A 14,758-nucleotide genomic window follows, 5' to 3' on the forward strand; every position below is an offset into this window, starting at 1 on the left:
AGCTCCTCCCTCATCCCCTCCATCCCCCAGCTCCTCCCCAGCCTCCTCCATCCCTCAGCTTCTGCCTCATCTCCTCCATCCCCCAGCTCCTCCCTCATCCCCTCCATCCCCCAGCTCCTCCCCAGCCTCCTCCATCCCTCAGCTTCTGCCTCATCTCCTCCATCCCCCAGCTCCTCCCTCATCCCCTCCATCCCCCAGCTCTGCCACATTCAGTCTTGCATATAAATCCCACAGCCTGAAAAATCCAGCACCCACAGTTATTTGTCCCTGAATGCTCACAGGCCAGAGACGATGTGTGACTTCAAAGCTCCTGGTAGTACTCCAACAAGATCTGGACAGTCAATGCTATGGGGTGTGTGTGTGTGTGTGTGTGTGTGTGTGTGTGTGTGTGTGTGTGTGTGATGCAAACGCATGCCCACATGTGTGTTCCAGCACATGGAGGTAAGAGGCCAATGAGTTTCTTCTTCTATCACGTGCTACTGTTTCTCTCTCTCTCTCTCTTCATTTATTTATTATTCCATTTATTTATTTACTTACTTATTTATTGCAACAAGGTCTCACTATGTGACCCTGGCTGTCCCGGAACTTGCAGAAATCCTCCAGGCTCTGCTTCCCCAGCGATGGAAGATGCACACCAGCATGCCCACACCCTGCATGCCCATACCTTTTAGTCTCTGCCTGAGCCTGGAGCCTCACAGATTCCGTGAGATCAGCTGGCCAGCCATCCACAGGTATGCCCCTGCCCTGTCTCCCCCACCCCACCCCACCCCACCCCCGTGCTGGGATTACAGACAGAAGCCACTGGGCATGTAAGTGCTGAAGACACAAATTCTGCTCCTCCTCCCAGCTATCTATGCTGCAAACAACCCGCCTCCCGCTTCTCTGCTCTACATTAAACATACTTGAATTTCATTACCCCCGGGGGGGGGGGGGCAAGGCGTGGCACCGGACTGCACCTCGTCTAACCCCGCCCCCCTGCATCTCTGCATAGCTAACACTAAGAGGGCCCAGATAAACACCTCTCTGATTGGACAGTGCCAGGAATAGCGGCTGGAGACTGGGATCTGCAACCTGCAAATCCCTACTAGCCAAGTGCAGCCCCTGCATCCAGGATGCTTGCTGTCCCTCACTGTCCTCCGTCTCCATCTGAACAGAGGCGAACCCAGACAGCCCACAGGCAAGGCTCCTCAAGAATCCGTGGGGGCCACATGACTGAGTTCTCAACAGCGGAAAACCTGACCAGAAGGGACAAGCTACCCCATGTCACTTCTTTAAAAGGAAGTAGGCTTGCCCTGGCTCCTTCCCTATTCCTGCTGGGGAAGCGTCCCTAGATGAAGCCGGGCCTGGGGTAGAAACCCACAGGAAGGGCAGTGAGCAGCGTGGCAGGGACAGGGAGCAGCCATGGAGAGCAAAGCTGGCCACTCACCGGCACCTCATCCTGGCCAAACCTGGGGTCGTGGGGAGATCTCATACCTAAGGGTGCCAGGGGCTGGGAGAGGACTGCAGGGTGAAGTGGTAGCCGTACAAGCATAAGGACCTGAGTTTGGCTCCAGGGCACATCTGCAATCCCAGCGCTGGAGAGGGGGCGGATTCCCTGTGTTCTGTAGCCACCCAGCCCCGGACTAGCCAAGGAGCTCAGGGAGAGACCCCGGCTAAAAAAATGAGGAAACTAAGATGGAAAGCAATTAAAGGAGACAAGCCACCTTGACATCTGGCCTACACACACACACACACACACACACACACACACACACACACGCACACGCACACACACACATGCACACACACAAGGGGGGGCCCTCCACAGTGATCTTGCTGTAATGTGATCATAAACAACTCCCTGCCCAACAGCACTGACCTTCAACACACCCTCAGAGCACAGCACCCGCCTTCCCTTAATCTCAGTTTCTCAGCCAATCAACACCAGCAGCTGAGGGCGGCATCCTGTACCGACATGGAACCTTCAAGTTACTTCTCAAAACAAAATGAGCCTCCCAGAAAATGCCCTCCCAAGACTCCAGGCTTCTGACCCCACCACCCTTCTCCTGAGCTCAGGGGGTTCTGGCCTCCTGTCCCATGAGTCACCAAGAAACGGTTAGGGCCCTCGGATAGCATTTTTCTCATGTAGGGCTCCCAGAACTGTCTAGAGAAAATGATGCTTGAGTCAGGCAGGTTGGCACACGCCTTTAATCCCAGCATTCGGGAGGCAGAGGCGGGCAGATCTCTGAGTTCTTGGCCAGCCTGGTCTACAGAGTGAGTGAGTTCCAGGACAGCCAGGACTACATAGAAAACCCCTGTCTAAAAAAATAAAAAATAAAACAAAACAAACAAAAGATTCTCACAGCTTAAGGAAAGCTATGGAGCCCAATGTATCCAAATCTGCAGTTTAAAATAATGTCATCTCCTAGAACAAATACTCCTCAACCTTCCTAATGCTGCGGTCCTTTAATACAGTCTCTCATGTTGTGATGACCCCAACCATAAAATTATTTTCATTGCTGCTCCATAACTGTAATCTTGCTACTGTTGTAAATCATAAGGTAAATCCCTGTGGAAGGGTCATTCAAGCCCCAAAGGGGTCGAAGTCCACAGGTTGAAAACCACCGTCCTGGAACAGTGTTTGTGTTTTTGCACAAACGAAGGAATCCATGAGTTCCTGATGTCATGAGCATAAAAACCCTGTCCTGAACACGGCGGTCTTAAGTTGAATGCTTAGGCTATCATTCCTACCATATATAGGATAGCAAACTCTCTCTCTCTCTCTCTCTCTCTCTCTCTCTCTCTCTGGGGCGGATTGAGTGGGGTTTGAACCAGAAATCTAGTATATGTTAAACAAGTGCTCTCACACTGAGCTATAACCCTAGTATTCCTTTTCTTCTGTTTGTTTCTTTTGGGTTTTTTGTTTGCTTGTTTGCTTGCTTGCTTTGTTTTGTTTTGTTGAGACAGAATCTCATTAGGTTGCCTACTCTAAACTTCATCAAGGTAAACTGAGGGACTTCCACCTGTGAGCCTTCCGCCTCAGCCTCCCAGGTAGCTGGGATTACAGGCTGCACCACCAGCCCTTGCTTTTTAAGTGTATGCTCTCCCTGGGAGGATGAGGACTAGACAGCTGATTCAGCGGCTGGTCACTCATTTGCTCAAGGTCAGCTCTGGCCTGGATGCTCCCGTCCTGCAGGGCCTCATCTTGAGGCAGGGAGCGTTCAGCCAGGACAGTGTGGCTTGCACAGGCCCATAGTGTTCAGGACTGCAGATACCCGTGAGGACAAAGAGAAGCAGGGACAGGAGGCACTGGGTTTTCCAGGCCAGGAGAACACGGCAAATAAATCACAAAAGACAGTACTGTCTCTTTAAATGTGCGGAAACAGAAGCCGGCAAGCAGCATCCCTAGTGGGATTCACTTGCCCCCACAGTGTGAAGACTCCTGGATGCCCACCACAGCGTCAGGGCCAATGTGTCTGCTGGACAGAAGCACCTCCCGATCCCAAGCTTGTGAGGAGAAACTGGTCAGCAAACACTGACTTCCTGACAGAGAAAGCCTGTGCCCTCAGCACCAGCCAGGCCACCTCCTCCCTGAAACAGCGTGAGCCTGGCAAGAATGTCATTAAATGAGAATTGTCCAGCTAAGAGGCGACAAGCTAAGTCACCTCACTCAAGGACAGTCACCGGATGCACCTCTCATCTGAAGACCCCAGAACTCAGAATACCCCAGAACCCGAAAGTGTTGCCTGTTTGTTTGCTTGCTTGCTTGATTATTTCGATACAAGATCTCACTAACAAAATGCCCTTTAGGGCTGTGGATGGGAGGGTGCATGATATGGAGTTCCCTCTTTAACTAGACCTGTTCCTATTTCATCATGTGCCTGCAAATACTCCCAATCCAGCACACCTCTGGTCCAGGCACCTCTCCTAAGGGCACTCAGTCTTTTAAGCTGGTGCATGCCAGTGTGGTCACGTGAGAACTTCAGATTGGGGTCTCCACACCCCTAAATCTCTTCAGTCATCACCTGCATTCTCGGAGTTTGCTCGAGAAAAGCCCCGAGTGCTCCCCAGGCCCCACAGACGCAAGCCCCCTTGCGTTCTGATACAATGTCTCCCCAATGACTTCATTAAAGGCCCTGGCACTGGCTCCTGCACACAGTACAGAGGGATCAGAATCTCATGTGGCAGCCACTGTCCGAGCCCACCCTTCCCCCACAGCTAACAGTTATTTGCTCATAAGTCTAAACCATGGCCTGGGATGCGGCTCCCCGGGGTTTGTCTTACTTTTTCAAAAGCCTACAGGTTATTCTGTCTCCTTTCCCTTTTGAGTCAATGAGGACCCACTTATGTGTTCCTTTAGGGTCTTCACCAACTGTTCAGGGCTAGGACAGAACTGAGGGCCTGCCTCCCATTGGGCAGATGCTCTCTACTGCTGATGGGGTCCCAGCTCCTATGTTTTCTGGAACAAACAAGCTGTCTGAAGGATCACTGACGTCTGTACGCAGCCTCAAGTGCACTAGAAACATTGTAGCTCTCTCTCTCTTATCCACAACGGTCTTAGCTTAGGGACACATCTGGAAACACGCAGTGAAGTGATGTGTGGGGCAGTTTTTCATGTTCACAGTGAGCATGTGGACGTCAGAAGACAGGTAACCTGTGGAAGCTGGCTCTCTCCTCCCACAACATGGGTCCTGGGATCCAACTTGGTTCACCAGGCTCAGCCACAAGCCCCTTCACCTGCTGAGCCAGCTCTCTGGCCCCCAAGTGATTTTAAACATCTTAATAAGAAGGTGGGGGTTTGACTGTGTGTTTGAAGTAGGGCTGGTCTGAACCAGCCAGGCTCTTCCTGCCTTCCCACTGGGTTTCTGCTGACTCTCGATCTCAGGAGCTTCAGCAAAGCGCTCTGCACCAGGAAGCTGTCCATGCAGAACTCTGAGCACCTGTATGATACTGTCACAGTCCACTTGTGTGTGACAACTGAGGCCCTCTGCCTTGAGAGAATACAGCCGGCACCTTCACACCTCGCCATCACTACAGGAGTTCCCAAAGAAACCCAAAAACCAGAAAGACGCATATACTATGTACTCACTCATAAATGGATACCAGAAATAAAGCAAAAGATACCCAGCCTACAGCCCACAACCCCAGAGAAGCTTGAGCCCTCCTCCACAAACAGATGGAAGCAGATGCAGAAATCCATAACTGACCAATGGGCTGAACTCCTGGAGGACAATCACAGTGAGGGAGGAGCGATAATATGAACAAAGGAGTCAAGACCATGATGGGGAAACCCACAGAGTCAGCTGACTCGAGCTAGTGAGAGATCACAGACTCAGGTCTGACAAATGGGGAACCTGTGTAAGACTGAACTAGACTCCCTTAATATAGGTGACAGTGGTGTGACTGGGACAATATGTGAGGCCACTGGCAGTGGGACCAGGATCTAACTCTAATGCACAGACTGACTTAGTGGAGCCCATTCTATATGGAGAGATGACTTGCCCAGCCTAGACACAGGGGTGTGGGGGTGGAGAGGTGCCTCGGTCCTGCCTGATGGGACAGACATAGACTTCCTAGGGGAGGTCTTACCCTCTCTATGAAGCAGATGGATGGAGTAAAGGGAGAAGAAGAGGGAGGGGGAACTGGGATTGAAATGAAATGTAAAAAATAAATTAATAATAATAATAATAATAATAATAATAATAATAATAATAAAGTATAACTAGCCGGGCATTGGTGGTGCACGCCTTTAATCCCAGCTCTCTTTGTGAGTCTGAGGCCAGCCTGGTCTACAGAGCTAGTTCCAAGACAGGCTCCAAAGCTTCACAGAGAAACCCTGTCTTGAAAACAAGAATAACTTAAATTCATGTCTACAACACAGCATGAGGAGTGACCAGCAGCCGCCAGCGGGTCTCCAAAGGTCTCCTGTGCGTGCATTACAAACAGAAGTGAGAAGTCGGGTTCGTGGTGGACGCCTTCCTGCAGACCAGTCTACACCTCAGGTCCAAACTCTGCAATCACACTCACCATCACAGGCAGATGGGAGAGAGCCACAAGCCAAGCACCCAGCCTGAAATGGCAATGCAGGTGAGCCACCAAAGGGAACCGTCCCAGCTCTGTGCAGTGGCCATCAGGCGAGTCCCTCAGTGCACAGCGCAGAAACGCAGGCAGGCATGTGAGCAAGGCAGTCTGCCACTGTCAGTGCGGAGCAGGAAGAGTGCCACAGAGTCCAGGGACTGTGCATAAACACAAACCCTTCCCAGCCCGCGGAGGAGGTCAGACTGCAGCACCAAGGACACCAGCCAGGCGTGCCCTAGCCTACAATTAGTGCCCTGTTGATGAGACTCACACTGCACTGTCTTTTCCTGCCAGTGTCTTCATAATAGAAGAAACAGAAATGCTGAAGGGCTGGAGATGGCTCGGGCTGGAGATGGCTCAGCCTGCCAAGTGCTTGCTGGCCTTGCAATCATGGGGGCTTGAGCTCGGCTCCGTCCCAGCACTGGAGAGGTACAGCCTGGGGTAATGCCTGGCCCTCGATGGCCAGCCCAGCTCACTGGTGTGTTCCCGGTGAACCGGTGGGTGACTGTCTCAACAAACCAAGGTGGACGGCCTCTGGGCCAAGACCTTCGTGTGACCACCTGCCTCCACATACACAGGCATGCAGCTCCACGTGTACCTGCACACACACATGCATGTGCAACACACACCACAAATTTGGTAGGAAATAGTGACACCACATTGCAGGTGTGCAGTCCCCCGGCTTGCTGTCACAGGAGTCCAGTGCTGAGTGGACCTGTGAGTCACCACCGAGCCCCTCGGGCAGGCATATGAGTTGTTGTTTGTTTGTTTGTTTATTTTTCCTTCCTTCCCCTTTTGTGCAGGGTCTCACACAAGACAGGCAAGAGCTCTGCCACCACCAGACCCTCCAGACTCCCGTACTTCATGAAGAGGATCCAGGCAGAGTATCAAGGCCTTTGCTGTCTTTGAAGCTAAAACGCGGTCCTCGACAACCAGCAACCCCATGGAGGTTGATCCATGTAACTCTTAGTCCAATTTTCAAGTAAATCTCTATCGAGAGCCATGTAGATAGAGAAAGCCTTGATGAAAGGGCTGGAAACGGTGGCGGATTTCCTGTGAAGATTTCCCCTGTGTGATAGACCAGACCCCGGCCGTCATTGCACAGCCAGAGCGTATTGCTTGGGGATATGATGGAGGGTGCTGCAACAGGGGTGAGGAGGAAGAGTCAGCGGTTGCCAATCATGTGAGGTCCGGGGTCACACTGAGCTCCGGAGACAGCAGAGCTAGGCTGTGAGGGCTGAGGAGGGCACAGCCCTCCCTGGCTTATGGGATTTGTGTTTCGGAATCCCTGAGATGCTCCTCTTACTGTCCTCACAAGGCAAGGCAGCCGTCAGCACAATTAGGGCCCGCCTTCTTCCTTAAACATCCCTGTTGACAACTGCAAGCCTTTCTGGACACCCACTTAGGGCCCAGCAGCCCAGGTCACTGTTATAACGTGAGTGTAACCCACGCCTCACTCCACATCCTAATTCGAACCCTGGTCAGAAAACTGACATGAGAGATTTTAAAGTACCCACGGAGCCCGAGATCTCTCCCTAAAATAGAACTTAGAAGTAAGCAGACCACACATCCAACACCCGAGATATCGAGCCCAAAGTCGTCATCACTGGGATTTTTACACGCGTCTTTTCTGACATCTTTGTGAGTTTTAAGCTTCTCATTTTACAGAGCCGCTCCCGTGCTGAGCGGATCACAAAGCGATGTGCCCTCCTCAGCATACGCAAAGTGACAAGGGACCAGAGAACTTCCCATGAAAGCCAAGGCAGGCTGGGGAGTTGCCATCCTTGGAAGGCTGGGTTCAGGAAGAACCCAATGCTCTCGGACTACGCGGCCAGACAGCCTTGTATCACTACAGACATTCTAAAGGTGTCAGAGATGTGTGACGGGAGCGGCCGCTCTCCTAGAGCCCTTCAAACACGAGAGAGGTTGAGAGCCTGTGAGTTTCCACAGTCTGCTCAGGTCTAAGAAAGACCGGGGATAGCCACCTTCTGTTCACTACCCACAGCTGCCTAGAGTGTCCCACCCGGCTCATTTTAGGGAAGGAAGGCACCAAGTCAAGAGCTGAAGGCCCGTGAAGACCCCAGGTCTCACCGGACAGATGGAGGGTGCAGGGAGAGAGAAAGAAGGGAACCGCTCCGTAGAAGGTCCTAGACACGCAGGGACACCATAGGCAACTCAAAGGAAAAAGCCAAGTAGACAGCCGGGAGGTGCACCCACTTCTGGCCCTAGGGCTCGGCAGCTGCTCTTCCCTGGCCCAAGCAGCCATCGCCCCAACTTTCCAGGGTTCTACCTCCATCTCCTCCAGGCAGCCTAGCATCAGGGCCTCCAACACACTGCTTCACATCCCCGACTGCGGGTATCTGCTTTGGGATCCTCCTCCCTGCTTTCAATTGCTCCTCATTTTAAGTTTCGGGACAGGTTCTCACCAGGTAGCAGAAGATGACCTTGAACTCCTGCCTCCACCTCCCGAGTACTGGGATTATAGGTGTGGACAACCTCACCTTGCTTACGCGGTGCAGGGGGCATCAAGCTGAGGTTTCCACGAATGCTGTGCAAATGTTCCTGCCACTGTGTGTTGTTGCCAGCTGGTCTGCACACACTTCCAGCTTCTGTCCTGTACCAACACCCCGTACTGTGCACCAGTCCTGACAACCAGGACGTATCATGGAAAATCACCTTCCCCCGTGCCTGAGATCCTTCGGGAGACTCCCTCTTGTCCCACACTCTAATGAATGAACAAAAATAATCACGGCGGAGGTTTCTGTCCATGAATTCTAAGGTCAGAAATGAGTAGATGTTGTGTGTTAGAGGTGGGGAACTGGCACGCAGTGATCGGAGACTTTCTACGTCTCTCTTTCCAAGGTTTTTGTCCAAGAACTTCCCAAGGTTCTCCCAGAACCTCCCATTCTACTACTCCGTTCATCACCAACAGAGAGGGCACAGGAAGCTAAGAGACCTTGATGGTGAGGGTGTTGGCCATTCTGCTCAGCTAGGAGCCCAGATTCACATCCTACATCCTGCATCCCATATCCTGGGCCCCGTCTGCAGTTGCCTGGTGTTCTTGAGCTTGAGAGTGGTGTGCGCCTGGTGTGGCTACCGTGGCAACACTTGACAGAGCCAAGACCTGGCAGGGGAGACACTGCCAGTGACATTAGCTCGTATGTCATTACCTAGCAGACACATTTCCTCTGTCTGGGTGTTGGGGGCAGCAAGAAGAAAAGCCCCCCCCCCAGCGTTGCTCACTTTCCACCTTTCCCGTCCACCCTTGCACCTATAACACTTTCCACCTTTCCCGTCCACCCTTGCACCTATAACAAAGACTCTCGCCGCCTCTCCTCCAACCCTGACACCCTTCCCTGAGTCTCAGCTCTCTTCTTTCTCTTCATGCGTGTTTGGCAAAGCCAGGTTCTGGGCAAGCACTCCCGAAGGCTATCTCTAAGAACAGATCATCAAAGCAAGGACTGCCTGTACCGGAGAGACACACTGGGCTCGGGATTTCAGGAATTTTACAGCGTTCCACTGGGCAGGTCCTCATCCCAAATTGGTTGCTCCAGAACACCTGTTCCTGAGAACGGGCAGCTGTGAGCATCCAGTGCCTCTCCAAGTCGCTGGCACAAATTAACTCTGACCAAGAATGAAATAATAGTGGAAAGGTCAGAACAAACTGCCTTTCAGATTTGTGCCGTGTGGGGAAGAAGTGCCTCCTCTCTTACAGTGACTCCTGTGGAAGATGAAACTCTCTTCCCCAAGAAGGCTCTACAGGTTTGTGTGCGTGTGCGTGTGTAGTGTGCGCGCGCGTGTGAATGTATGTGTGTGGTGTGCGTGTGTTTGTGTGTGTGTGCATGTGTGCATGTGCATGCATGTATGTGTATGTGCAAGTGTGGTGAGAGTGTATGCATGTGTGCATGCGTGTGTGTGTGTGTGTGTGTGTGTGTGTGTGTAAAACAGGAACTTTGCAGAGAGCCACCACTTGGCTATTTCTACCCCCCTATCAGTCTTCATCACGTTTTCCAGGTTAGGCTTCCCGCACAGAACAAAGCCAGGGAACATCCTAAAAGCTGAACGGGAGGGCTCTCTCAAGTGATCAGTAGGCGAGATGGCAGAGAGCCGCACCCTTCCCTCATTGGTCAAGGGGGCTGTTTGACCGGCAGGAGACGTGAACGGCCAAGCTTAGACAGTTCTGCATGAATAATGGGAGAGTCCTTCGCAAGCATGATGTGTCCCACAAATACAGAACCACAGAGTCCAAATGATGCCTGCCCGGGGTCAAATAGAGCAGCAGGACACCCACACTTGGAAGCAAAGCTCTTGCCCAGGACCATTCCCCATGTCTTTACTCTCGGAGGCCTAGTGGGAAGGGACATGTGGTGTGTCATTACATCCCCCATGTCGGCTTCTGAGAAACATGTCCACAACTGCTGCCAGCATGGGCTGAGAATCGATCAACATGGCAGGGGAGATGGCTCAGTAAAAGTAAATCAAGCACTTGAGGACCTGAGTTCGGATCCCCAGAACCCACGTGAAGAGGGACACGGCGGCGCACATCTGTGATCTTGGTGTTGATGTTACTGCGAGATGGGCGAGAAAGACAGGAGAAGGCCGGAAACATGGGGGCCGCCTGTCCCGGCCTACACAGCAGTGAATAAGGCCTGGATCAAACAAGGTGGGAAATGCGGGCCAACAGCTGAGGTTGTTCTCTGACTTCTCCACACCCACCCTGGCATGGCCACCGCCTAAGCTGTGTCCTTTCTACTCTCCCAGGTGTTTTGCACGAGTGACTGACAAGTGGACCAAACAAACAAACAGTAAGGGGACCCCGCAAACAGAAATGGCTTCTTGGGGGAAGACCCAGCCTCATGACTCAACTTCCTTCGGCCACATGTGCCTTCGAGTCAATTCAGTAACATTCTGTTAGCAGAGAAATGGACCCATCGTGAAGAGCTGTCCTAGCCACGGCATGACTAAGAGGCTGACTCCCTGGGCCGCTGCCACCTGTGAGTTAGACCCAGTTCATTGGGAGCATGTCTTGTCACTGAGGCATACAATGGACACAGCAGATACACGTGCTGGTTAGCAGAGCTGCAGGGGTCACAGTCACCCCCTCCAGCAGGCTCTGTTATCAGCTCCATTAGCTCAACAAATGTCTGGGTAAAACTGAAGCAGAGATGTGATTCGAACAAATAGTCAGCCTTCAGAGGATTCACACCCATCGGCCCGATAATTGAATAATGTGTCAACATAACAAAATGTTTGCCTTTTGCCTTCTCGGGGGAGGCAAGCTCTCCCCTGGGCTCAGTGTTCCATAATCTGAGATTCTCTGTAACAGGCAAAGGAGGCTGGGCCCTGCAGACCAGTTTTGTTATAATTAACATGATGCTGTCTGGTTCTGCTGGAAAAAAAAAAAAAAAAACGGCAAGAGACAGGGTCACTGAGATGAGGAGGCAGGAAGAATACTGACGGTGACCAGATAATTAGTTGGAAACAAAAAATCAATAGCAGCAGACCAATTGGCAAGTTCAAATACATGCTCCTCATTACACAAACACAACTCTGAACAATGGTTCCCAGCAGCCACACTGTGACAAAGCACCAGGAGGGATTGTCACCTGTGATTGTTACTTAGGGGCTGAAGCCACTAAAGACAAAGAGGCAACAGACTAGACTCCTGGAAGGGGACAGATGGCCTAGTTCAAGAGTCTACCTGAAAAATGGCAACATAATAGCAGTCACTAAGGACTGTGTCCTAAGTCAACTCTCCTGTTGACATCACTCAAGCTTAAAATGTCAGGGCTCGCCAGCTCGGCCACACCACTTCTCCTTTGAAAGAAAGTATCACCCAAGGAAGGCCATGGAAAAACAGAGGTGTCACTACAGGGAAGTAAAGTCCCAGGGCACTGGAGTGTCACGCCCCAGAGCAACAGTGCAGTTCAGAAGCCCAGCTATGGTCCAAAACACCAAAGAGAAAAGATGAGCAGGCAGACCTTAGTAATTTTAGTCATCGTATAACCCCCTTCCCCACAGAACTCCCCATGAGTTGTGATTTGTTGGTTTTATATATAGAAACCATACATATTTAAAATTCCCTGACCCTCGCAGGGTGTGGGCAGAGGAAAGGGAGAGAATGAAATAAGCCTGGTTGGGGGGGGGGGTTCCCTCCTGAAGCCTGACCTCACTTGGGGAGTCCTGGGTCTTGCCCTTCCCACTTACAAGGAAATGACAATCAATTCCCATTTCCAGCAAGCATCAGCTAGGTTAAACTCCAAGAGTCCACAGCCCACCAAAGTCTCCCCTCATGGCTGGTAGCAAACCACCCCGAGAGGAAAACAGCAAGGGGACAAAGCTTGGAAGCGAAGGCAAGCCAAAAATACCCAGCCAGCACAGCTGTGTGTACAGTATGAATCTTCCCAGCAAACACAGCACAGGGATTCGATGCTCCCTGGATCACGGGGCTCACAAACACACTTGGAAAAAATAATAATCTGACCATCGATCCAAACCGAATGGCTGTTTGGGAGCTATGCATACTGTTCCATGGCAGACTGCTTACCTAGCACACCTGAAATCCTGGGTCCCATCCCCAGTACCTCAAAAATAATCAAAATCAAAAGAATAAACACATATATTTTCCCTTCCATCGAGGTAAAATTGATGCCACATGGGTGTGTCACACTTGACCATTCCAAAGAGGAAGGAGCCTTGGTTGGTTTAGAGCCTTACAGAACTGCATGGTTCAGGGAGGGCCATAAAGTCCGAGACGATTTTACTGTCAACTCCAGGGGCTGCTTGCTGTGCACGGGGAAGAACCACACCAGCTATACAACTATCAGTGGAGTCGGTTACAGAAGGGCCCTCCACCTAGCTCTGGAACACCCGATGGGAACTCCCTGGGACAAGTACAGCCCTAAGAAGCTATCACATCTCCGTAAAATCAATAATCATTCAGTAGTGATAAAAAGGCAACTTGGCAGGGAGTCACCAGCCAGGGCCAATTCAGCGGGAACCTATACAGTCTTGAAAGACCAGGCTAGGCTCAAGCAGTTCTCCTGTTATCTTTTCCAGAAAGGGCAGGCCACCAGGGGTCCAAGTTGAGGAAAGTGGCTCAGGTGACAGCGCTGGTACCGAGAACTCAAGCTCTACTTACTGCTGCGGGTGGGGAGTGGGGGTGGAGTACAGGGACAGACGACCCTGAAACCAGCCCGGGACAGCGGGGCGGAGGCGAGGGGAGGGGACTGGAGGGACCAGACAGGACCGGAGAGGATCGGAGGCAACAGGAGGGGACAGAAGGGGCCGGGAGGGGCCGGGAGAGGGCAGGAGAGGACCAGGGTTGGGGAGGGGGGCGCACTGGAGAGGGCGGAGAGGAACGGAGCCGTACCTGGGCTCCGGAAGGACGACCTTCTTGCTGGCGCGCGCAGCCGGCGCCGCCTTGCTCTTCTCCATGGCCATCAGGTAGCTGACGTCGGCCAGCACGGCCTCCAGGTCCGCCATGGCGGCTCCGCAGCTCCCGCCGCCCCGACGGGGCCACGGCGCGCCCGACGCGCGACCCCGACGCGGACCCCGACGCACCGCCCCTTCCGCGGCTCCGCGCCCCAGCCCGGCGCGCCCCCAACCGTCCGGCGGCCACGCGCTTCTGACCCAGCCTCTCAGGCACCAGGGACTTCCTCTCCCTCCTCCTCTCCCTCCTCCCTCCTCCCTTTCCTCTCCTTCTGGCCCTCAGCTCCCCAAACGCGGTCCAGATGCCCAGTACTCAAGGGACCATGCCAGGAGGTCACCGATAGCGCACTGTCAATCAAGCACCCCCACGAGGTGCCCTGGAGCGGCCTCACCTGCCCTTCCAGGTGATTGCTAAAACCTGACTGAGGTCAGAGCTAGTCCTAGGGGTGTCCCCAGCCACTAGCCCCACCCTAAGCCTCCCTCTGTGTACCAAGCCAAGCCAAGAGAAACCGAAATAGTGGAGAAAGTTGCTTGGCTACTGCTGTTCAGGGTGAAACAGGGTGAAGAGTCCCGCCCTGGAGCAGAGCTGTCCCTGGGGACCCAGCTGATGGAGCACTCTAGGTTCAAGGTCACAGATGGCTTGCACTCAGGTGAAAAGCTTCAGGGTGTGTGTCCAGTGCAGGGCCGAGGGCGTTCTGGATCTTTCAGGCTTACCACCAACTCAAGGCACATGAGGAAGCGCCTCCTTGAGAGCCTCCTGAGTTTTCAGGGAAGTAGAAGAGCTCAGACCCGATTCTGGGCAGTAGGGAATTTCCAGGGGCCTGGGCCTTCCACGGTGACCTTTTCACTGCCCGCAACCCTGCTTGGGTTGCTACTTACTTTTCTGCAGCCCGGCACACTGCTCCACAGTCAGAATCCATGCGGCACCCATGAAGGAACCAGAAAATCTGAAGAGGTCCTAAGCCTGAAGTGCTCTTATCAAAACTGTCACACAGAGCAGGGACCCCCGGTGTGTCCAGAGCCAGAGTTAACATTCTGTCCTTAGTTGAGGGGGTTTTGGTCAAGTTTTGGCTAGTTCTGGGGCTATCCTACCAGAAGTGGCTTGGATCTGCCATCACATGACCGACCCAGCTTTTGTTTTCTCTCTACTCTGTTTGCTAACTGACCAGTTTTACCAGAAGTTTCTCCAGCTCTAAGGCACAGTATGTCGGGGTGGAAAGGAGCGCGTAGAACCAGTGTGACCCCATAGCGTCCACTGTGGGAGGGAGGC

General features: G+C 52.7%; 1 protein-coding gene across 2 annotated transcripts in view; it reads right to left on the reverse strand.

The window, feature by feature from the left end:
* Nucleotides 1-13,679, reverse strand: part of Grk3 (G protein-coupled receptor kinase 3) — a 91,454-nt gene extending 77,775 nt beyond the window's left edge. Inside the window, exon 1 of one of the 2 annotated variants that reach the window (XM_051176437.1) lies at nucleotides 13,430-13,679. In XM_051176437.1, coding sequence (XP_051032394.1) covers nucleotides 13,430-13,542 — 113 coding nt within the window. In that variant the 5' untranslated portion in view covers nucleotides 13,543-13,679. The remainder of the gene's footprint in view (nucleotides 1-13,429) is intronic. The other variant, XM_051176438.1, reaches the window with a different exon arrangement.
* Between the last annotated feature and the right edge of the window lie 1,079 nt (nucleotides 13,680-14,758).

This window comes from Phodopus roborovskii, unplaced genomic scaffold (genome assembly GCF_943737965.1).
Source record: "Phodopus roborovskii unplaced genomic scaffold, PHOROB, whole genome shotgun sequence".
NCBI classification, from domain to species: Eukaryota; Metazoa; Chordata; class Mammalia; order Rodentia; family Cricetidae; genus Phodopus; species Phodopus roborovskii.